Source organism: Neodiprion lecontei, chromosome 1, assembly GCF_021901455.1.
Source record: "Neodiprion lecontei isolate iyNeoLeco1 chromosome 1, iyNeoLeco1.1, whole genome shotgun sequence".
NCBI lineage: Eukaryota > Metazoa > Arthropoda > Insecta > Hymenoptera > Diprionidae > Neodiprion > Neodiprion lecontei.
The window spans coordinates 39,539,898-39,563,721 of record NC_060260.1 but is presented as its reverse complement, the minus strand read 5'-3'; the positions used below and the strand labels follow the sequence as shown (position 1 = coordinate 39,563,721).

Sequence of the window (23,824 nt, the reverse complement as noted above, 5' to 3'; positions counted from 1 at the left end):
ATTGGCGCACCTGCGACTGGTGAGCAGCCTTAGTTAACTTGGTGTATTTAAGAAATTAATCTTCTCGATGATATCTCATAAAAATCTACCCCTTAGTTTGTATATAAAATGGAAAATATAATATTTATCCGCGAAAAAAAACCTTCGATCAAGGACTGGGAGACATATTCACAAAGCTTGTGTAAAAATTTGAAACTGATCGGTTCAGCCGTTTCCGATAAATCTTGCTCACCGACTTTGAAAACGCAGTTTCGAGAAAAACGCGTTCAAAGTTTCAGAAGCACTTTCAACCACTTGGGGGATGTCTTTGCAAATGTGCGAATAACTTCGAGAATATTTGTCGGATCGACATGAAATTTTTTGTGCATATACTTGAATATATGTACATTCCGAAAATGAAATCAAACAAAATCGATTTTCGAAAAATCCTGACTACGTATTACCCCTTAAAAGCGCGCGATGGGCAGATTTTTAATTACGAGTTTACCAACTCGTGCAGGAATTTTGCACGGTGTAAAAATCAGTATCACTTTGCACAAGAATCTGAACGCGCGCATTAAAATTCTACACGTACATTCACAGGGAAATGGGATATGTAAGAGCTTCGCTACGAAGAAACGGCAATTAGTCTATGAATTAATAGCACACTCTCGACGAAGCGAATCTCACGGCGTGTATGCGCGCCCGCGGTGGAATATGCGGATTGAAATTAAAATGCAAATTGAAATGGAAAGTGAAACGAAGAATTCCGCGCCGTTTCGTGGGCGTCTCTCACGTTCGCGCATCTCGCTCTCTCTCTCTCTTTCTCTCTCTTTCTTTCTCTCTCGCTCTGTCTTTCTCTCTTTTTCTCTTTTCATTCCTACCGCGCGAAGGGGTCAGCCAGGTGGGTAGCTGCACTCTCGCAATCGTTGAAAGATCAGATTATCACTTCATTTGTTCCTCAATTATTACCTTGTTGACAGTTTCTTAAATTGAAAACTGTAGCCATGACCGATGACTCGATCAAAACCAGAAAGAAATGAAACTAATGATGATCTCACACTTCCATTTATACTGCTATTAATATCGATTTCCGGAGTTATCAATAAACAGTTATACCCAAACGATTCTCGACTATCGTCGTATATCGGTTACGATGGAAATAATAGAGCGCTTCTTATGTGTCCGAACACAAACGACTACCGTGCGATGCTGACGCTGCAAAAGCAGGGATCGGGTAACGAGCTCAAGGCTTCTTCGACGATCATAAAAACCATTAAAAAATTTTACAACGCCACGCGTCTCGTTTATTCTTTTATTGGCAAACCGTTATCAGTCGCGTTGTTCAGTGTGTGTATAATAACAATCTTAATGGCCTCTGGTTATACGTTAAGAACTGCTCCCGCAATATTACAAAGGCATTTTGGACCTAACGGGTCGGTATTTTTCGCATGCTTTTTTCCTTCTTTGGAATTGTCAAGCTTGGAAAAACTCTTCTCTTCACCAAACGGTCCATCTGACAATCTATGGTTCATTACACGCACAACAGCAACATATTCCGTACTGCGAAAAAATTGGAAGATTGAGCGTTCGATTGCGCTTGCGCAAGCTCTGTCGTAATTTCATTCAGGCTCGCGAGGTCAAGCTTTAGGTCATCTCGGTATAATGAACAGAATTTTTCCGCACGCCCGAAGCAACAATGCATCAGCTTTTTCCGCGCAAGCAGATTCCTCGGGGAGAAGGGAATAGACGCGGGTAAATAGGCGAAGCGCAAAAAGGGGGGATGATGAGCGCGGATTGCGGTAGCCGGTACATGATACGCGATGTATGCCGGGTGTTTTTTAATGCTGGCATAATAAAACGCGAGCCCGAGAAAGGAAGGATGAGTTTCTTGCATCTATCGATTTGGGACAAAACCCAGGACCGGCATAACCGGCTCATTAGGCGTCAACAATGGCGTAACAAATCATCGAGATTAGCATCTTCATCTGAGCGACTAGCTCCTGGACCTCGCGGGCTGACCGACCGCCTGCCGCATACCGACTCGGCTCGACTCACGATCAGCCGCCCGAGTAATGCGTTTATAATTATTTTAAACCGCGTTTTTTCGTCCTATACACGACGCTCAGCCCACGTACCTGGCGTCCCGTTGGTTCCTCGGCCATTTCCCGAGCTCCCAGCCTCGCAATCAGCTGAAGGAAAAATTCCCTCCACCGCAGGCTTATCTCCAGGTAAACACACGTTGCTGCTGCAGTTAGGTATCGTTCACGATTAGATATTGGGTGGCTAATACCGTGTTTTCTATTTTCAGCCTCGAATGTTATTTTCGAATCGACCGGTCGCGCCGTGGAAACATTACGTTGTCTACCGCTTAGGCTAATTCTGCATTCATATTATCTGACTAAGTGATCAGGCGTTTTTTCTTCTTCTGTACTCCGCAGTGTTTTTCGCAAACTTTTAATAACCGTTCACTGAACTTGCGTAGACAGCCACAATGTACCTACCTGCACCTCGTCACTATGCGTATGTACTCATTTTCGCTTGCCAACTGACATTCAAAATTTCGTAGGGTTAGAAAAAAGCATTGGCAAAAAGTGATCTTTTAGCACGGGTCAAGTGCCAGTGTCCTCGAACCTCATCGAGACCTGTCGAAGAGAGGGAGGAACGAGAGGAGGAGAAAAGAATGAAATGAAGTTCGATCGCCATATGTCAACGAGAGTCTTTTGAACGAAAATAATACGCAGAGCGCAAAACTTGCGCCGATGATTTATCTGCAGTACGCAGAACTGCGAAAAGAAATAAAATCCGTAGTTGTTGACTAATATCCTGTATATGTAGAGGTATTTATTACAGCGTCGTTACGTGATTGGATGGTTTATTGAAGGTACGAAGAGAAGTGTCCGATGGTCTCTACTCCCGCCTGAGAGAGAAGGCGATAAGGAAGCGACGGGTGGAATTGAAAGGTATGGCAGCTGTTATGTTAATTAATCGCCGACTAATTGACGATTAGGAGCTTTGAGGAGTAGATTAGTGCGTTGGGACGATTAAAAGGGGGAGACGATCTCATGTTTCGTAGTAAGGATCGACGGACAGGCGTAGACGAAGAGACGAGAAATTTTCTCCGGCGACGATGCCTCTGGTTTTGGGGTACGGAATCTGGCAAAAACTCGTTGATTGGAATCTAGACGGGACCAGTAGGAGGTGAATTCAGTGTTCGTCCCTTTGGTTTCCAGGTATAGGATGCGAGGCGAGGTGCCACGCGGCTGCGCAGTTTGGTACAACGGTCCCGGCGGCATCGGCATCACCAGCAGGTCGGTTTTCTTTGAGGTTTTCTGCCGGTCCCTGACAACACCCGAATCGCTTTGATACCGCGACTCGGTTGAACACGACAAGGAGAAAGAGAGAGAGAGAGAGAGAGAGAGAGCAAAGGAAAAGAGACACTCGCCGGTCGACCGACCACGCCGGTATCCGTGGCCTTGCTAATAAATTATCCAATATTTATTGGTCATGCGTTTCGACTTTCGATTCCTCCGATCGGTCATCTGCAGCTCTTCGTGATCGTAACCAACGGACCGCGTAGTGCGATATCATATACTTCCAGCTATGTGTCACACCGCATGTGTACAATTTATATAGCTACTCGTATAAATATGTATGCATAAACATTGTATATCTTCTGGCGTGGGCAGCCCGGGTATCATCGGTGCACAAGGTAGACTTTGGAGTTTGAATGTCCCGACATTCGTTACGATTTATCGTGGAAACGTGCAACGGTTCTTATACACATTTTACCCACTGATCACGTTTCGTTCAGCCAGAGCTTCCTTTCGCGTTTGTCCTCTTATTCGCCTACCATTTCTAATCTCACGATCGCTTCGCTGCTTCTGCATATCTATCAGAAGAGATGGGAAATGAAAGAGAACTCCCGAGTCAAAAGGGTAAATTGAAATCACCGCTGGATGCGAGTTCCTTGAATTTCTTGTTCACCGAACTTGAACTTGAATCTAAACATGCGAACTAGCATAAACGTATTCATTCCAGCGAACTCATCTCAGTGACTTTTTTGAACGTCTTGCCAATCAGTTGAGTATAATTCGGTTCTACTTAATAACCGAAACCCAAGTCTTACGGAGTGAGCGTCAAGTTACAGTAACAATTGACGAAAGCACGACCCTGCAGTTTCATCCACGAACGATAATTCTTTTCGAACGCAGTCAAACGTCATCGCTAGTCTCTGAAGGGGCCACAGTAGTAAAACTGAATGCATGAGACCTTTTCATCAGAGGAGGACAGCGAACACGCGTTTAGATCTGGTCCGTTGGTCCTTGCAGCATCTAGGGGAGACACGGCAGGGATGTCACACGGTCGTATAACTTGGTATAGTTCGTCGATGAGGATGCGAAGGGCTCAGAGGGTGAGGGGAAAACGGGACAAGGATTTACCTGGGCGAGAATGGAAGAGGGGGGAATTATCGTCAAGGATCGGTTCCTCGGGTCCTGGACTCCGCTTCGGGTGCCTCGGGTCGGGTTCTGGACTTTTGCGGTCGGCCCCAGTGGGCGGAATCCCGGGCGTCCGCGATTTCCATCGGATATGCTGGAGTCCTCGTATTCGGACCACGTCCCGATCTGGCGCGGCGTTCCTCGTTCAGATCACCGATCGAGATCGTCAGCCGATTTTTCTAACGATCATCTCGTGCTCACCGGCCAACGACGCCAAAGTAGATACTACTCGATCTAGTACCTGATTTGTAGCCCTGGTACTGCCTACTCGGTACCGTGCCTGTGGGTAATTCGGATTTCTGTAATAATAAGCTTCTTGTTGATGAGGGAAAGCAGCCGGTACGAAGGGTAAAGAAGGAACAGAAAACTTGTAAAACTCGAATCATCGCATCTTGACTTCGCGATAGCATTTTTGAATTGTGACAAAAGGGCAGAAGGTTTGTAATACAAACCTATTTTGGAGTGAAGCGTCAGTTCATTACGTCTGGCTTGTATTGAGCTCACCTGAATTATTTTTTTCACATAATTAAAGTCCTGAATAAGAACATGGTGTCAGCCGATTTGGAGATATTCCATATGGATTCAAAATGATATTTGATCGATAGCAATCGAATATACGGTACAGTTTTTTCATTTACAAAAAAGACAGAATAGTGTTACGTCTCAAAAGTAGCTGATAACTGAACTTTTTGCGTGCAAAATCTGTTAGAATTGTCTCATTCTGCATGTACTGACGACACTTCTTTGACCTAATTCAACTGGATGATTTTTAGTTTCACTTGTTAATTTATTATTTCGTCGTTGTTTTGGTGGGACATTGATTTTAGTGGACTGTAAATCGGATATACGCTTAAGACGTGACCAAAAAAGTGTCTGCAATGTATTTTTTAAAATATTTGTTATAAACAAAAACATCAAATACAAAATTCCAAGTGTCCGTACCGTCAATTTTTGCGACTCCTCCGGCTTCCTTATATCGTTATTTCTGATGCTCGATAGGATTTTTCGGAAACGAATTTTTCCTTCTACTTGCAGGTTTCCGGCTTCAAAAGTTGGGCCTCTTGGGACTCGGTGGGACCGATTTCCCACGCTGACGGAGGTACCAGCCTCGCCTGGTAGGAACCCCGAGCCTTCCGCGTGCGACCTCTGCGTCTGCGTGTAATAATCGGCGCGTTTAGTACCGTTAACTTCGGGCCTGGTCTCGAAATGATGGAAACTTCAATCTGCTAGACGCTCGAAGCGGAGCAGGCCGCCTCGACACACGTATATCTACGTACCCAAAGCTAATTGCTGGATAAAGAACGAACCGCTAAACGCGGTCACTTCCCTGAGAAACTGCAGTTACCACTCTACATCTACGCCGCACCCGCCAGCCGCCTAACCCGCTCGCACATCAGCTGATGATGCACAGTTATCGCGGAAAATTAATGAAACCATTATCCTACCTGCCATTATGTAACCCGCAGAGACGCTGTGATGATGACTGAAACATTATTGTACGTGCCGGCCTTTCGTGATTTCATACGCAAGACCAGAAGCTCAGGAGAAAACATTTTCAAACATTACTTGAACTTTGCTTATGTAGAGTTTAGTGCTACTGGTATCATAATTAAAAACTTGGATGTGTGTCAAACTTGTACCTTATATGTTACCACTAATAAAATGGAAGGATATTTCAACATTGGGTTATACTCATATCGTGACTGACTTTGTGATGCAATTACGAAAAATAAACAATAAGATGTTTAATAACAGGAAGCAGATGAACTGAACTATTAACTTTGATTACTCTGAGCCCTCATTTTGTAACTACATGACCCGAATTGGTGATTTAATTACGATTTCAAGCTAGGCTTGGATTGTTTAAGATGATATTCAATATATTGCCCAATTCAAATGAAGTACTAAGAAAGAAATATAGTTCAGCGTGACAAATCGTGAAAATTGTACGTGAAATTTTCTTATGCGAATTATGCTACTTAGTGATACAAGTTTCATTCATGTTATGATATTATTGAACGTGACGTGTTAATGGTAAACCATCCACTCGTAAGTTTCTCAAAAATTTATCGCTTGCAAAATTATCTCGATGTAGCGTCTAAGTAAATTGATTCCACCATATTTCAAAGTTCACCAAAATTGGGCCGAAAAAATCCGAAGGGATCACCCTTCTTTTTTTGGATCGTGGACTTTTCCTCTTAGAATCGATCCAAATGGCCAATTTGAGACTAATTGCTGAGGAGATACGAAGAAAATTTTTCGTTTTTGGACTGTAACTTTGACCCGCTGTTCAAAGCGACTCCAAATTATGCGTAATCGATTCCTGACGCTAAATTACGTCGATTTTGTGTACCAAGACATTAATCATATCATTACTTAAAATCGGCAAATTTTCGAGTGAAAAAATTCAACGGGGTTAGCCTTGCTGTTCCTACGATTCTTGAGCCAGAAACTGTTTGTCTTGAAATCAATTCAAATTTGCATCTCTTAACTTGATGGCACAAGTTTTCTGTACCTCATCCTACACTAAAATAAAATGAAATAAGTATATACGATAATTGTAAAACAATTCAGTCGTAGACTCACCTTCTGCGTTGCATTCTAATCAAGAGGTTACCTTTCAGTTATTGACCATCTGTTATCGTGTCCTTTCGTCTTTCTCTCGCTAGGGGTCCTTTCCGAGGCTTCAGAGCCGGTAGTTCTAACGGGCAAGTCAATATTCAAACGTTTCCACTTCGTCGCCTCGGCGCCCCGGGTCTTCTGCAGCCAGGGGTACCCCGTCGTATCTCGGAAATTATCTTCAGCCCCAATGGGTGATACGTGACGGAAGAGGCAGTCGCTCTTCGAGGCCGACTCGATGCTCTGCATAATATACGAGAGCTGGAACGTTGACTTGCGAGGAAAGAATACTGAAACGCACATACCGTTTAGTTCTGACTTACGTTCTGCGTTACTCGATGTTTCATTTATACAGTGATGTAAAAATAAAGATAACTCAAAACGATAATGATGCTACGAACATCATCATCATTCCAAGGCCGCCAGTTATACTAAATAGAAAATTCCTTCAGAATTCGTCACGCGTTTCATCTAGAACTATGGATCATTTTTTAACGCAAAATCATCCTCAAGATTGCGAGCTTATGTATCCCTTAATAGCGATTTCAATTATTCACTGTGTGAAGCGGGTAATGAAACCACGGAAGACATCGCAGTTCAGGACTTGTCTTCCAGATCTTCCATTTATGTTGAACAACAAGCAATGGTGTTGTCTTTTTTTGATATCCTTCGTCGATTGCTGAGTGCGAAGGGCTACCACGAGACCGTCAGCAGGTTGTTGGTACCAGTATAGGTAACGGGGCGTGTAGAGTGAGTGTCGTTTTCGATGACGGGCAGGCACATTTGGACGATCCCTGAATCATCTGCCACGATAATAACCGGTGAAGCGTCATGCAGATACGAAAAGGGGGCCGCTTGTCTGGGGTCCGGAAAAATGAAGAGATACATTCGTCCAGAGTTGGATCGGACCAATCCCGATTCACTCGCGGAGGGCCGAGGAGTAGGACTCGGAGAATACGGCGTACCTTCGCCGGGGATGAGGACCGAGACCTTCTCTGGGGGGGCAGCCGGCCGGACAACGTCACAACAATACAATCTCTTTAGCGACGACACAATAAATCAAAATAAACCCGTCCCGTCGGGGCCGGAGAGAAAACAGGTTGGCTACACCGCGGGAGGCTGCCATCCGCTCTTCCACATCGGCTCTGTGCCAACACGCATGACACACACATAATGACAACCAGCCGTACCTGGTTGCCTCGTGAACCCAAGACCAGTCCTTCCCGATCCCACCGAGCCCTTTAATCTCAGCTCGCTCGAGTTGTACGATCTACCGGGTGTCCCGACGATGCCACACTGCCAAGGACCAGGTCTGGTGTGGTGCACTGCGGCTGAAAGCTTCCATGGATCGATGTTCTCCCAAACGGCGGTCGGGGGAAATGGACCACGTGGTTTATGGTCCGGTACCATGGTCGTCGATTCGTTTTCAGGCAATTTAGCCGAGACACCCGGTGCGTCGTTTCCCGGGGAATATGAGACAGTAGAGCTGTGGACACGCGCCCGCGCTTCTTTAAAGAAATGGTCTCCACTCTTGTGGAGTCTGGTCATCGTAAACTCGACGCCAACAACGCGGATGGAGGATTATATCGACCGATTATGATCAATATAACAGTTGATTGAATCAGGATTATCCTTCCAGAGATGCGTCGTAGCCCGATGAGACTTACAGCGTTTACGAAACGATTTTAGTGTGGTCAACAACTCGAAACATGACTAAACGATGCAATATCTGATCAACGTGGTGCAGGAAATGGTTAAAATATCATCTAAAGTTTTTCTGATTTCAGTTGACTTTCACTGTGTGGCAAGATGATTGGATCAGCATTGGACTCCATTGGGAAGATGACCGTATTTTGAAGAATTAGTATAACCACTGTCATACCACATTCTTATAAGTTATTACACAGATTTGTATTTGGAAGGTGGATTAGAACCCTCTCAGATCATGACTGGGTTGAATAAACGCGAAGCGCTCCGTTGATCGCTCGGTGAGAAGGGTACTAAAGTTAAAGTGGAGCGTTGGATTCAACCAAGTGAACCGAGTACCGAGTAGAAGACGCGGTGTTTCTGACCTTGCGGGACCGACGCCCTCTCATCGTCATCGTCAAAAAGTGATTTCCGTTAGTTCAAGTTGTTAGAACAATAACTTTAATTAGCCGGATTTAATTCGCCCCGAACTCGCTCGTCTGGGTTCACCTCCATAGGAGTGGAGAAGAGCGGCGAGGAGAGGAGTCGGGGAGTGCGAGTGTGACGGACTCCGAGCAATCCGGCCGACGGCTGCGTGCGGGGGCCTCGGGTCGCCCCGGGTTCGGCGCTCGAACGGTGAACTCGGATGAACCATCCCGACTGTACCGCGTCTGTACGGCTCGGTGCGCTTTGGTGTGCACCAGGCTACGTTCTCTCACAAGCGCGGCGCGCCGACGCGTGTTGGTAAACTTGAGCGCACGTACGGACGCGTGTTGGTTCCCGGCGTCGTCGTTCCAGGCGGCGGGTGGCGGGTCGACGCCGGGTCAATGTCGCCAGAGTAATTACCTTGCTCTTTCTCCCTCCCCCTTGCCCCTCGGCCTATCCCCTCTCCGTCCTTCCTCCGGCCGCGCTGCACTCTCGCTCTCTCCGGTGTTCGCTCTCATTGCTTGTTATTCTCCCACTCTATTTTTCTCCCTCCCGTTCCCGCTCTCTCCCGATGCTGCGGCTCCGCCGCCGCAACAGCGTATATACGATTCGCCGCGTAAAGCGATCGTAAACTGTTGTTGCTGCAGCCTCCGAGAGACCCGAGTGGGGCCCGCATTTACAACGTCTTCGTAAATTCACTTTTTCTATTCGATCATTTTACCAGAGCTGCACCAACGACAGCTAGCAACGAGGCGAAAAACTTTACATTTATTTTTTTAGTTCTATCTTGTTCTCGCTCTCGCGTCGCGAGAGTCGATTTTACGCTATGCCGTTTATATCATGGGTGTGATTCTTGCCTCGCAGGTCTTGTAGGTGCAATGACCACTTTTGTGTGAATTAAAAGTCCCGCCACAGATATCGACGATTGCTGGCCAACAACCGGATCAGCTCGGTCGGTCGGTAACCCGGCGCAAGATTGAACTTATGCATACACATGTGTACGTACGAGTATTCACCTGGCTTCTTTACTTTATTTTGATTTTCAACCTTTCGGATTGAATGATTCTCAAAGCAGATTAGGAAACAAAGAGCCGAGGATGGAGTCGTAATATAATTAATATTTTTTGAATCACATTATTGTGTGGTAATATAGTTTAGTTTAATATTCTAAACGTATTAAATAGATGTAAAATTAAGATAGGATGACTGAGAGGTGTTTGGTGGATTGTGTAGGTAATAATAAATATTGCTGACAGTTCAAATTTGTTTGATTGTATTTAACCTTTATTGATCCATATCCCATATAGTAATAATTGTTAGAAATATACGTATATTATATATGTACGTATGTGTAATATAATATGCTATCTCTGCTCGATGTACGAGTAGCAGGATTAATAAACATTGAGTATACATCGTATGCCAAGTTGAATATGTAAATAATGCATTAATGCTGAAGTTGCATTCACCGAGAGGTTGAAGTTAATAACGTTATTTTTTTATTTGTTACAATAATTTTTAACGAACTAATATTGCAAAATCTGAGTATGTTTTGTTTTGTCACGGTTTACTGAGTTTCAAACAGTTCCAAAATATCCGAAATAACGATTTTTTCTCGGTATGAATCGTTACGGTAACGTTGCTAACTTCAACGTGATCATTCACCGAGGTATCCTTCGACGCGATATTAATAACAGCAGCTGTATTCTCCAAACGGAAACATGCCTCCTTCCTTGAGCATCAGATTAACCGAGTACATCTATGAATATAAGAGTAGTATATGCAATAGCTCGCAGTTCCGATCACGTAACAATATATCCAGCCATTGCTGGAAAGGCCCTTAGCCTTTGGTACAACCGAACGATTCCTATTCCGTACGGTATCTTGATTCCCCGAAGTCTTCGGTATTCTTCTGATGACCGTGGTTACGGCGATGCCCGTGATGACCTCCGTTCTTATCGCCTTTGCGATCGCGTGGTGGTTCGTTCGAATCCTCGTGACGACCGTATGGCGGATGCTGCCCTGGGGAAAGACGATGTCTTGGCCTTGGTGGTCCGTGATGGCCACGGTGACCTTGATGGCCACTGTTTTCATGATGGCCATGATGACTGTGACGGCGATGACGACGAGCTGGTGGTGGTGGATGATGCCGTACTCCATGGTGATCACGGCGATGAGGGGAAGAAGGCGGAGGAGGAGGATGAGCTGGCCCATTGTGGATATGACGATCATGATGCCGAGAAGGGGAAGGTGGGAGAGGAGGATGGCCATTCCCATGGTGATCGTGGTGATCATGATGACCGGGAGAAGGTGGAGGATCAGCTGATCCATGGTGATCATGTTGACTAGGTGGAAGTGGGGGTGGGGCTGGGGAATGGCCTTCCTCATGATGGCCATGGTGATCATGATGACCGGGAGGAGGTGGAGGATGAGCTGGTCCATGATGATCATGATGACTGGGTGGAGGTGGAGGTGGAGGATGGCCTTTCCCATGATGACCATGGTGATCATGATGACTGGGAGGAGGCGGAGGTTGAGCTGCTCCATGGTGATCATGATGACTAGGTGGAGGTGGGAATGGATGATGGCCTTTCCCATGATGACCATGGTGATCATGATGTCCGGGAGGAGGAGGAGGAGGAGGAGGATGAGCTGGTCCATGATGATCACGGTGACTAGGTGGAGGTGGGAATGGATGATGGCCTTTCCCATGATGACCATGGTGATCATGATGTCCGGGAGGAGGAGGAGGAGGAGGAGGATGAGCTGGTCCATGATGATCACGGTGACCAGGAGGAGGTGGGGGTGGAGGATGGCCTGAACCATGGTACCCATAGTGTGGAAAAGGAGGTGGTGGAGGTGGAGGATGATGATGTGGTCCATGATGATGGTAGAAATGCGGTGGAGGAGGTGGAGGTGGGGGTGGGGGTCCGTGGAACCCATGGTGACCCGAAGGTGGAGGTGGCGGATGACCCGGTGGTCCAAAATGTCTGTGATGAGGTGATGGAGGTGGTTCATGACGATGGTAGTGATGCGGTGGGGGAGGTGGAGCTGGCGGCCCGTAGAATTCGTGGTGACCGGGAGGTGGAGGTGGCGGACCGGGTGGTCCAAAGTGTCCGTAATGAGACGATAGAGATGGTCCATAGTGACCGTAGTGATGAGGAGGGGGAGGAGGTCCATGGAATCCGTGATGAACCGGCGGCGGAGGTGGCGGATGTCCGTGATGAGGTGGAGGAGGTGGATGTCCCGGTGGAGGGAAATGTTCCGGAGGTGGATGGCCACTCGGTGCTCTAGGAAGTTCTCTGCACTCGGCGTACTCCTCGTCATAACAGAACGACGACGACGACGAGCACGAGGACGAGCTAGCGTCATCGTCATCTGCAGCTTCCTGCCGCCATGCCGAGTGTAGCCCGTGTTGTTCCTGACGAAGAGGTTCGTCGCAATTTTCTGCAGACTCTACGGGATCTGGGGGGTGTGGTGAAGTTTCCAGACTTGGACTGTTCCCGTCCGGAAGTCTCGAGGCGTGAAAAGACCGGTCACAGGTCACGTTAAAGCCAGAGAAAGAGTCGGATTGATTGCCTTCTCGCTGTTGGGCTTCATCTGCTTGGTGGTACAACTTCTTTGCCCAGTTCTCAGCTGGTACGCCCTCCGGCGCAGGCTGCTCAATGCGCGGTGCAACGACCATCACCATCTCGACGATTTCGAACGGGACGTGGAACGAGTGTGATGTCTCGATAATCACTCTGCAGTGGTTCACGTGCGAGAGGGAAGCGTGTGATATCACTTGAAGAATGCCAAAAAGTACTGAGCAAAGCCTGTAATGAGACGAATGTAAGACACTTCTTCACCTGCATCACGTACGCGTAATTTAGGTGCTTATTGAGTTGCTTGCCTTTTGTAGCGGGATATTGAACTTGGATTATATTCGAGGTTAGGTTAAAGAACGACACAATGCTATCATGATCGAGTGACGAATTGAAACTGCTGTGGATAACACAAGTCGATTCGTTAATCTTATCTTTACAAGTTTCGATAACGTACAACGAATGAACTGTCAGCATGTAGTTATAAGCGGGTAATGAATAAATGCTGATTTTTTTACGCATATACATTAATTTTGAAAACAATTCGGAACGTTTTTTCTCTTTTTCTCTCCATTACACTTTAAGTCATCCTTCAGCTCATTTATATTCGACTCTTCTTTGCGAGTGTCTAAAAGCAACGTATAAAATCACCGGTACGTGAAAACACGACTTCGTAACGGATCAGAGAGTTAAATATGGACGGACAAAAAATCTCTTACACGCCTCGCTTCTTGTTCTACTCGTAGGCTCGGAGAACCGAATCACACAAGATTCCCGCCGTCTCGTTGCCTTTCAACACTATTGTCGATCGAAGTCTTTTTATTATTTTCATATAATAAAACAATAATTACTACATTCCGTATAAAAGTAACGACCGAAGATAGAATGGTGTACAGTATAAATAGTTTATTTTTATAAACTTTGTGACATATCATATTATACAATTACAGTGTTCAGAATAATCAATATTCATAACAACAATAATAGTGACAACAGTAGTAATAACAATGTAACAATATTAACAATGAGATGTGATGCAAAGAGATCGGTAAAATGAAAATCGAGCCACTAATCTAGTTCTTCGTATCCCCTAATCGATATAAGTAGTAGATCGTATCCCGACACCTTAGGCCATCTGAGACGGACACGAGCCTTTGCCTTCACTCTAGAAATACAAATACAGTTTAGAAGATTCTCAAAACAGAAAGAGTAAGAAAAAGAGTTTAACTAGCGATCAAATTCGTTAGGGGGGTTAGCGGACAGTTTTAAGTTAGCTGAGTTAGAATTACCAGTTAGTATGACTAGAAATGGGGTGGGTGATGATGATGGGGTGGTCCATGAGGTGGTGGTGGGGGACCATGATGCGGCGGAGGAGGGCCATGGTGAGGCGGCGGTGGGCCGTAGTGAGGCGGTGGTGGACCATGGTGTGGTGGTGGCGGTGGTCCATGTGGGTGATGCGGGGGCCCATGGTGAGGTGGACCCGGGGGTGGTGGGCCGTGCGGTGGGTGGTGGGGATACATGCTGGAAAATAGCCACCCTTGCCGTGAATTTAGTAAATGGATGAAAATGAGGAAGCTGTTTTTCTGTAGCGGAATCGCTCGACCCCTGATGTGCGTTGTTTCAGGTACAGTTGGATACAATATCTCGCAAAAGGCAGAGCAATGCAATATCACAGTTGTAATTCAGCGCTTGTACTTACCTTCGCTAGTTGACTGAATGACGGTTCACGTAGCACTGCTCATCACCGAGAAGCACTCGGCTCTTATACTCCCGGCATATCTAATCACGGTTTCAGAGTGTGGTTTATGCCTCGCTCCTCATTGGCTAAACTCATCGTTGGTTCCGCGAATCGTTTGAAAATTCCCCTGAGTTATCGGTCTATTTCTGGGCATGCGTCAGCGCGTCGAAGCCCCCTGGACATGTTTCGACTCGTCCGATGAGTCATTTCCCGTGATGCGCAATTGCTCTGGTACTGTTTCGTAACACGGTGCAATTTTTCGCCGATGACCGGGTTTAAGTAACAACAATTACCAGGCTAATCCCAAGCTTGTTAAATATTCGCGAAAACAACTTTGCCTGCATCGACATTTTGCTGAAGCAATTTTGCCATTCCCGTCTACACAAGTCTGGATAGCAACGAATACTAACTGTTTATTATTTGCTTACAATCAGTCATATTTTTAATACTTACACATTTTCAAGTTTACACTTCATTGTTTCGCGCTATTTATCCTTAGACATTTCCCCGCGGATTTAATGCGTTTTCACCAGTGGTTAATTCGGCGTTGGCGTTTTTTTATCACTTCACAGTGTTGACGCCCTGCGATTCGGCGGAAGGAAAAGAGGCAAACAAATCAGCGTCACGCGGTCTGAGTCAGTCAAAAACCAGGTGGGTCTCGGAAGTGCCAATCTTTGGACAGGCGTTCAACAATACGACGAAACGCTGACTGGAAGCGCGGAAGTCGCGAATTCGTCAAGTAATCGATATGGGAACGTTGACGTTGTATTTTCCGCGTCTGAATAAGGACCGTTATCACGCTGATAGCAGATCATAATTCCATACCCGAGTGTTGAGTCATCAGTTTTCGGCTGTCGGTGGCTCGAAACGCTTCGATGAATTGGCTACGGTGAGCGGCCCCAGTAGTCGCGAATTCATTTTGCAGAGCCGCGACTCGAGCAATTAGTTATACCTCAAGACTCACTTCCGGTGGAGATTGGATAGCATGGGAATAGGTTGGTGCTTCGGTGGTCCAGGACCACCACCACCCCCGCCGATGATGGGTCCAGGTTTCATGGGCCCTCATTTTGGCCATCCAGGTAAATACTGATGACATTATCAATTTCCGGTTTCCAGTACCCCTGTAAATCAACTCCTTTGCAGTCGAATTTGCTCGACCCTGAAATGACAGATGGTCCGAAGTCTGATCCGGTAATCCATCAAATATGTTTGACGCCATCGTACCAATCGACTGACCTGGATTTCACAAACAATGTTTTTGTGTAGTTTTGGGACGTGTTGGCAATTCAATGTATCTTGAAACAAAAAAATGCAGATGCTTAGAGTAGATCACAAATCTTTGAAGTAATTGTAAACTAGATGGCTTAGTCGTACGAGGGTTGAGTGCACTTGTATCATGCTGAAGGGACTTCTAATTCTCGTAGGATTCGGTGGTCCGGGTGGATTCGGTGGACCAGGATTTGGGGGACACGGTGGATTTGGTGGTCCTGGAGGAGGATTCGGTGGTCCAGGTGGAGGATTCGGGGGTCCGGGTGGAGGATTCGGGGTTCCGGGTGGTGGATTCGGAGGTCCTGGCGGAGGATTTGGTGGAGACATGGGAGGCGGTGGATTCGGGGGTGGAGGTGGAGGGTTTGGAGGCGGTGGCGGAGGCGGTGGGGGAGGAGGAGGATTTTAGATGACTACAGGTGGAGAAAAAGAAGAAGCAGCTTGTGAATCTGACCGTGCAAGATCAAATACTTGAACAGCTATAATATTTCTTATCTAAGGTTGTGCAACTCATGATTAGATTGATGGAGCACTATAAATCAAAAAAAGACAAGAGTGAACACTTATAACATGTAACAATAAAGGTTCAGTATAGGTAAATATCAAGGCTGTATATCATTTTATTATAGATATGTCACGCGGTATGTTTGCTCCGACATCACTCTGGAGGATTGATGTAAGGAGGTATAGATAACGTTAATAACGATACCAGTATATCTATGGTAAATAGTAAACAATCAAGCGTATGTTTACACGTCACCGTGAATGGTCCGAGAATAAAAACATGCCAAACTCTCAACAACCGAGTTGTTGTTCGTGCTTTTAATTTTAAGATCGTCGAGATTAACGACCGGAAGCTCTGCGAATTACAGAATAATTAGCGCAGCTAGATGAACGACTGTTTGCCATGAATATGTATACTTGTGCGATTTGCTCTCGCGACCCCGCAGAGCGAGAAAACCGTGCAGGCTGAAAGATAAGCGGTCCAAGTGTGCAGATTTTTATAACCCTTCAACCGATGATTGATTTCATGTGTTTGTCGCACTGTTTTGAAAAATCTTTCTATGCATGTATATGTTTGCATATATGTATATGTATATCATACTGATTATTACGTCAATCGGACGTCTCGTTGCTAACTGCAGATTCTACAATCAATTCAAACCACGCTAGTCAGTGATTATTCACTCTCTGCCAAGCCGTCAAAAGCGGTTGAAAAAATTCAACTCAAACGTACACGTGCAGGTGTTCTTACGTATTAAATTTCTGGGTCAAATTCAGAACCTGACGATCCGCGAAATAGAATTGACTGACGTAAAAATAATGTAGCGCATAACGGAATTTCGTTGATTGAAAATTGATAGTCATTTCATTCCTGGATAAAAGATGAACGAATGGATCACATATTACAATTTACAGGCCATATAAACTGATACCGAGTATTCAGATACCGAAAAATTGCGTGATTAATTACAGTTACTGAAACTCGGAGCATGACTCATTAATGCACATGTAAAAATGAGTCGTTAAACATATCAGCTACCTTGTAAATCATCGATATTCATAAAGCATATCCTCCGTACGAGAGGAGAGTTGTTAGGAGTAGGCTTAACAGTACGTCGCAGTAAAGTTAGTTGAAGGATTCGTTGTGACACTATTGTACTATATTCTGTACAATACAAAAATGTTTATTCATCAAAAATGTCCATATCGGCCACCAACAATGAGAAATGCGGCCAACTATTATTCAAGCATCGAGACGATCTGCTCTTCTTTCGCGGACTCGTTAGTGTGGGCCACCGTGTCCTCCCTGTCCTCCGGGACCATCGTTAGGTCCTCCGTGACCTCCCTGACCTCCATGGCCTCCCTGGCCTCCGTGGCCTCCGGGACCGTCATTTGGTCCACCCTGCTGTCCTCCCTTTCCATCGGGTCCATCGGGTGGTCCACCTGGTGCTCCCATTTCTCTTTCTATTACCTGAAATGCATTGCGAATGAAGGATTGTGACTTGTTTTTGGAAAGGGTGAAGCCAGGTTCCAATTCTGTAGCCTTAGATGTACTGATCCATCAAATTCTTACATGTAAAAAAAGGTAATTTTATGTGGTTACGAGAAAAAACCCAAAAGGATTGAAAACTGTATTGTTGAGCAGTTCATGAATAAAATTAACCATATAACTATGATATACTTGGAAGAATGTTTCAGTGGCTTGTATGGGAAAATTTAAAATCCGTAGATAATTTTGTACGTGGTTTTTAGTAAGCGGCATTATGACAGTGCGTTCACAACGTGAGGTGACAAAATTGTTAGATTCAATTACATTCTACATTGCAACGTATGAATAAAGCTTGATTGAGGATAAATTCTGCAGTATTAAGGTTAAGCACAGTAAAAAGGCTATTGAGAAATGGCATTGAAAGTTGAACTCGATACTTACTCTGCGGATTTCTCGAGAAAAGTGAAATACTTGACTAGTTGGGTTTGCCTATCAGTTAGCCGGCCCGGTATTTTATACCAAACCGTTATCTGGACGCCCGTCGTCCGCTAATAATCGCTGATAAGATTAGCTTTCCACCACTTGCCGAATTCATATATCTAGTTCACTTCCACGCCCTACACTGATCGAGCTGTAACCGAATGAGTCAAGTTTATTACATGTTTCGTCAAACCATCTTGATTGACGTCTCAACAATATTAACCCACATTATTTGAACGCGTGTCTTAGTTGCGCAGTGCAAGTTTTTCACAGAGGCTGGCTTTGGTTGGGGGCAGGATTAATTCTACGTCAAATTTTGTTACACATCGGCTCAGTCAAAAATGGGACAGTGTTGCCCAACGATAATTTGTTGTCCTGGACCTGGTAAGAAATTTAGTCGATTTATCGAAATATTATATCAACCGATTTTTCACATTATTTTAAAATTGGACTCGAACTTCATACATAATGCGTTTGTTCTAGTTTTTTTTTTTCGTTATAAAATTTTTATTACATCACCTTCCCTCTTCTACAATTTACAACAATATTTGATGCCATACGAAACCATAATCTTTGTATTCAGTTTTCCATTTCCACATGTGAAATTTGAGAAATTTTCCAATTTGGAATATTCAGTACTTTGGATATTCCTCCGATTCTATCACTAAGATCAATATACTAACAACAGTCAGCTTTTCAAACAATTAACTAATTCTTATTACCCCCAAACTTAACTCACGTTCTACCGCAATAACAGAGCCCTGTCCTGGCTGTTGTGGTCCGGGATGCCTTTGCTGTTGTGACCCTGGTCCCCCTCATCACGGAGGATGGGGACCGCATCCTCCAGGACCAGGAGGTCCCGGAGGTCCAGGAGGTCCAGGCTGGGGAGGACCGGGACCCGGAGGTTGGGGACGTTGAAGAAGACCATACCAGGAAAGCCTTCCGAAGGCTTGATTAAACCTACGTTCGAGTAGTTCCGAATAAATTGCAAGGAATATTCAATTTGGATGTATATGAATTAATTTATAGATCAGGCAGCAGTATAGGCAACGTATTTATGTCAATCACAACCTCATTACTCTTCTAATTTTGTTCGCTGAATAAAAATACACACGTGCGAACCATTTCTGGCATTGTTTTTGTACCCGATATTTTATTAATTCATACTTGCAATTGGCTGCTCTTCTTTGTTTTCCACTATTGTTACGAATATTATTATTACACACAAGATCATGCCTTGGCGATCGAGAAAATTATAACAACGAAATTCGGGAAACGAGACCTCGGATTTGGTATTGCCTATCGACTAGACAGGATGTTTTTCAATTCAATATGTCGGAATACTAGATACGGCAGCTGCTCGGTTATCACAATTTACGTTCAACATTCCTCGAACTCTGAATCATATATAATTTCTAGTGGTAATTATTATAGAGGTTACATCTGATTACTAACAGCATAATTGTTGAATCATAGCCACACTTGAGATTTCAAATGACTATTTACATACTCAGATAAGCAGACATGGTGTTCTGACTCATTCTCTTTCTGACTCTGATATCTGATCTCATATTATACGTATGTAAAAAGAGTAAACATCGCACCGTGGTTGAGGGCATCATTTTTTATTATAAGCAAGTAAAAACATAAGACCCGTGAGAGTGTTGTTCAATTATACGTTATGTTAGAACTCCAATATGGATATATAAGATTATAGAGTGATAGACATAGAATATTTCGTAACAATAGGTGATTAGTGGCGGGGTGGAGGACCTCCGTGGTGAAATCCGGGTCCTCCAGGACCACCGTGGGGTCCTCCCGGTCCTCCAGGACCACCGTGGTGTCCTCCCGGTCCTCCAGGGCCACCGTGGGGTCCTCCAGGCCCTCCAAAGCCTCCATGAGGTCCGCCGGGACCGCCGGGGCCGCCATGAGGTCCTCCATGACCTCCGGGACCGCCGTGAGGACCGCCGTGAGGTCCCCCAGGACCTCCGTGATGTCCGCCATGGGGTGGTCCGGCTGGTTGTCCCATTATTGTTGTTTTTACCTGAGGAAAAATTGTTGAGTGAGTTTAGTGGGTCTCCGATTTAGAGAATTCTTGGAGCTGTCTTCTACTGTATGAAAGTGCAACTCGTATTACGTGATTATCAGAATTTTTCACTGACCGACGGATTGGTTCCTGCACGATGCGAAATGTTAAGGCGTTGGTTTTGGGTTATTCCAGTGAGGTGTTCGGACCACAGCTTTATGCCAGCTCGATATCTCTGCCGGAGAATATTCCTGATAAGATTACCCTCCCACCACAAACCGCTTTTTACCGACCGTACGTGTTTTCGACGTTCACGCCCTGCCCGAAACGATTCGGCGGCGACTGATTAGTCACTCAAGGTTCTCATGAATTTCGGTCAATATCTCTGCTTAGAATTCGAACTCGGGTTATGACTATGCGCACTATTTGACCGGAGTCACGGGTGGGGGGAGCGATTACACGCAGCAAAAAAAATAAATAAATTTCTATCTTTAGGTACTGGCTTTGCGGATTTCAGAATAGAACGGATAACCTCAGTGTCGGACAGTCCGTTGGCGTGCTGTTGGAAATTCACAATCAACCTCGAAGGTCCAGGTAAGAAATCATCTGGATATTCACTTCACGGATAGACTATTTGGTCCAAATCTTTGTGCGATTATTCGAAAAAGCTCGTAATCGTTACTGTGTTCATTCGTTTCTTTCTTAGAACCCCTCGAGATGGGAGCTGTCTGTCCTGGCTGTTGTTTCGGACCCTGTTGTCCGGGTCCTAGAGGAGCGGGTAGTTGGGGCCCACCCCGAGGTGGACCAGGTGGGCCCGGTCGAGGTGGACCGGGTGGCTTCGGAGGACCAGGGGGTCCCAGAGGAGGTGGCCCTGGAGGAGGTGGTCCCGGAGGCGGGGGGCCTGGAGGAGGTCCGGGAGGGCGTTGAGGACTATGAAAACCTCATGAAATCTTGACGTATTTTTCGTCATCCTTATTTATACTAGTGCCGAGAAAATTGTTCGAGCTACATACTATGTTCACTCTGCTTATGACCGCCGCCAATGCTACTGCCTTAGAGCATCATCCAAGTTTTTTTCTAAGATTCTTACGGTGGCCTTCATATGTTAGAGATTTTTAATAAAACATTGTATTTGACGCTAATTTCGCTGTCCAAGTATTTCATTTCCTTCTCCTCCCTCGTTTCACCGGCCGTCGACAGCACGGATAGATAAGGAAACTGTCGGATCATTTCAAACTAGATTAGGCTCTTGTAATCGATATTTTATCGCGCGATGGATGATATTCACCTCATGACACCAAATATGGAATGGCTTACGTCACTCTTTTGGTCAACTTTTGTGGATTATGAGAAACAGATATCGGGAAGAAGGTTGAATGAATTTCAACCGTTTGATTGATTGGTTGATAAGACGTGGAGAATTTTTGGAAAACATAGACGTGCAGAGTTGCCGGATTCTCATGATTCCCAACAGACCATGGATAATGGAGACGAGTTTTTTCGCAATTCGTAAAGCGCGCTCCCGACTCGGGTTTATTTTTAGTTATTGAATTTGGAAACGAGTGAGCAATTTGCGCTCTACTATTAAACCGGTCAAGGACACGGCGTCAAATTTCGACGAGCTGTTACACCCGCAAGAAGTCGTAACCGTATTTATACATATTATATGTATAAGACGCTTGAGTTTTGGATTCAGCAAAAAAATTATGAGATAAGAATATCATAATTTTTACTTGTAAAACACAGTACATTTATTTGTCTATTTTATCAGGATTTATACAATGAGGTTCAAAATGAACAATTTTAACGTATTATCGTTATTGAGAAGAAAGAGCTCAGTTCTCAATTCTAAACTCTTTAATGGGGGGGTCCGCCAGGACCTCCGTGCCCTCCGGGGCCACCGTGAGGTCCTCCTGGGCCACCATGGGGTCCTCCTGGGCCTCCGTGCTCTCCTCCAGGTCCTCCATGCCCTCCAGGGCCCCCGTGCCCTCCTGGGCCTCCGTGCCCTCCTGGGCCTCCGTGCCCACCGGGACCATCATGCGGTCCACCAGGTCCACCATGTGGGGGTCCAGTTGGTTGCACCATTTTCGTATTATCTAAGAAAAAGGGTAGACTCAGTGTAAAGCTTGCGAGTCTTGTGCGTATAGAAAAGCCAGCTAACAATTTATCCGCGATTAGGTAAATTTTACTCACTCGTTTTTGGGTCGTTGATGGGTAGAAATGTCGCAGAGTTGATTTTTGGTTTACTCGAGCTGTCAGCGGTCAACAGTTTTATACCGAATCGATATCTCCGCCCGCGAGAACTCGCTGATAAGATTGGCCTTCCACCACCAGCCGAATTCTAAATCGATGCATGCAATCATCCTTCGATTCAACAGGACCGAGTAATAAATATGAGTAATTTAAGATTAGAAGGAATTTTCCCTGATATCTTTACAAGACGCCGCCCAATGTTTCATCGATGCGTCCAAAGTGGGATGTTATAAGACCGACCTCTGCTCGCCCGTCATTTAAGTTTCAGAATAGAACGCGGTCATCCTCGTTACCGAAAAGTTTTACCCTGTGAAAATTAGCTCTCCTCAAAATCCAGGCAAGTGATCGTTTCTCACCCCCTATACGTATTCGACGCCGACTAATTATCGTTCCGCTCCTATTCCGGTACCATTCACCGCATCAACTGTAATTATCATCCGTTCGATAACCTACAATTTTGCAATTGTACCTACTTATACCCTTCAGAAATGGGAGGCTTGTGCTCTTCGGGCTGCTGCAGTGATCCTGAGCCGGCTGTCACGCCTCGCAGGGAATCGGCTGGCCCGCCTCCTCCAGGGCCTAATGGACACGGAGGACCGGAAGGACCGGGAGGCCCAGGAGGCCCACCGAATTCGGGACCTGAAGGCCCGGGATGGCGATGAAAACGGACCTTTTGCACATCCGATTTCCGCTCGGAGTACAACGGACGAATTGCGAGTGTGACCTAAAGTTTTGCCCGTGAACATACCTGTCATACGTTTACAATATCACATTCCGTGCACTCCTCGCCGTTTTATCTGACGGCTGACAAGAAAATATACTGCCATTTTTTGTTTAGTTTCGTTGTTGATATTTGTACTTGCATACTCGATGTAGCGTAAGTGTTAGCTCTGCTGTAGTCAAGAGGCTTTGAAGATGTTCCAATCGATTACCACACCGACACGACACATTCGCAAAAGCTTGGACAGTTAGGTGCGCCTAGCCAAAATACGGTAATCTTATCGCCAAAGCGGTTATATTATCAGGGTTGATAAAATATTGATCTTGGAATGTCCAATCGCTCGTTTCTTCTGTCGTTTGCAAGAAAAAAAATATGAATTCGACATTCAAGGATTTCGAGTTATAGGTTTGCGCACTATGTTTGCATAACAGGATAGGCAGACAATGTTAAGGAGGACACTAGGTTGTACGGTATTTCGAAAAGACTTTCAATCCTGTCCCAAGATCCTTGGTTTAGAGCAGGCAAATACGGACGAGCGAAAGAATCGAAAACAA

The 23,824-nt window shown here is 45.3% G+C and overlaps 3 protein-coding genes, 2 long non-coding RNA genes and 1 other non-coding gene across 10 annotated transcripts in view; 4 read left to right on the top strand and 2 right to left on the bottom strand.

Moving 5' to 3' along the window:
* LOC124292615 overlaps window positions 1–6,110 on the top strand; it is a 40,550-nt gene extending 34,440 nt beyond the window's left edge. The window contains exon 3 of the long non-coding RNA XR_006902494.1: window positions 5,514–6,110. This is a non-coding gene — a long non-coding RNA (uncharacterized LOC124292615). The remainder of the gene's footprint in view (window positions 1–5,513) is intronic.
* Window positions 6,111–10,471: 4,361 nt separating this feature from the next.
* LOC107227613 (extensin-3) lies at window positions 10,472–15,213 on the bottom strand. 5 transcript variants are annotated; one of them, XR_006902490.1, is made up of 4 exons: window positions 14,985–14,999; window positions 14,493–14,919; window positions 14,083–14,330; window positions 13,685–13,958 (listed from the first exon to the last, which is right to left on the bottom strand). XR_006902490.1 is itself a non-coding variant. In XM_046729773.1 (3 exons), exon 3 carries the CDS (start codon window positions 12,898–12,900, stop codon window positions 11,077–11,079), a length of 1,824 nt encoding a protein of 607 aa, XP_046585729.1. In that variant the 5' UTR covers window positions 12,901–13,024; window positions 14,493–14,919; window positions 14,985–15,055; the 3' UTR covers window positions 10,472–11,076. The 5 variants fall into 5 exon arrangements, 2 of the variants coding, with proteins under 2 accessions (XP_046585729.1, XP_046585728.1); XR_006902489.1 differs by having other exon boundaries at window positions 14,083–14,314; XM_046729773.1 differs by lacking the exons at window positions 13,685–13,958; window positions 14,083–14,330 and adding an exon at window positions 10,472–13,024 and having other exon boundaries at window positions 14,985–15,055.
* Window positions 15,214–15,355: 142 nt separating this feature from the next.
* Window positions 15,356–16,399, top strand: LOC107227604 (glycine-rich cell wall structural protein). The gene is made up of 2 exons (XM_015668805.2): window positions 15,356–15,610; window positions 15,956–16,399. The coding sequence occupies exons 1-2, from the start codon at window positions 15,517–15,519 to the stop codon at window positions 16,204–16,206; spliced, it is 345 nt and encodes a 114-aa protein (XP_015524291.2). The 5' UTR covers window positions 15,356–15,516; the 3' UTR covers window positions 16,207–16,399.
* A 1,040-nt stretch (window positions 16,400–17,439) lies between these two features.
* LOC107227633 lies at window positions 17,440–18,376 on the bottom strand. Its single transcript, XR_006902492.1, has 2 exons — window positions 18,232–18,376; window positions 17,440–17,772 (listed from the first exon to the last, which is right to left on the bottom strand). It is a non-coding gene; the product is annotated as an uncharacterized LOC107227633 (transcript).
* A 1,678-nt stretch (window positions 18,377–20,054) lies between these two features.
* Window positions 20,055–23,272, top strand: LOC124292607 (basic proline-rich protein-like; the record flags this gene model as incomplete). Its single annotated transcript, XM_046746694.1, is given in 5 exon segments — window positions 20,055–20,260; window positions 20,814–20,890; window positions 21,003–21,206; window positions 22,204–22,415; window positions 23,036–23,272. Coding segments are annotated over 5 exon segments (936 nt in total), but the record flags the coding sequence as incomplete, so codon positions are not given.
* Window positions 20,630–21,438, top strand: LOC107227595. Its single transcript, XR_006902493.1, has 2 exons — window positions 20,630–20,890; window positions 21,003–21,438. It is a non-coding gene; the product is annotated as an uncharacterized LOC107227595 (long non-coding RNA).
* Window positions 23,273–23,824: the final 552 nt, after the last annotated feature.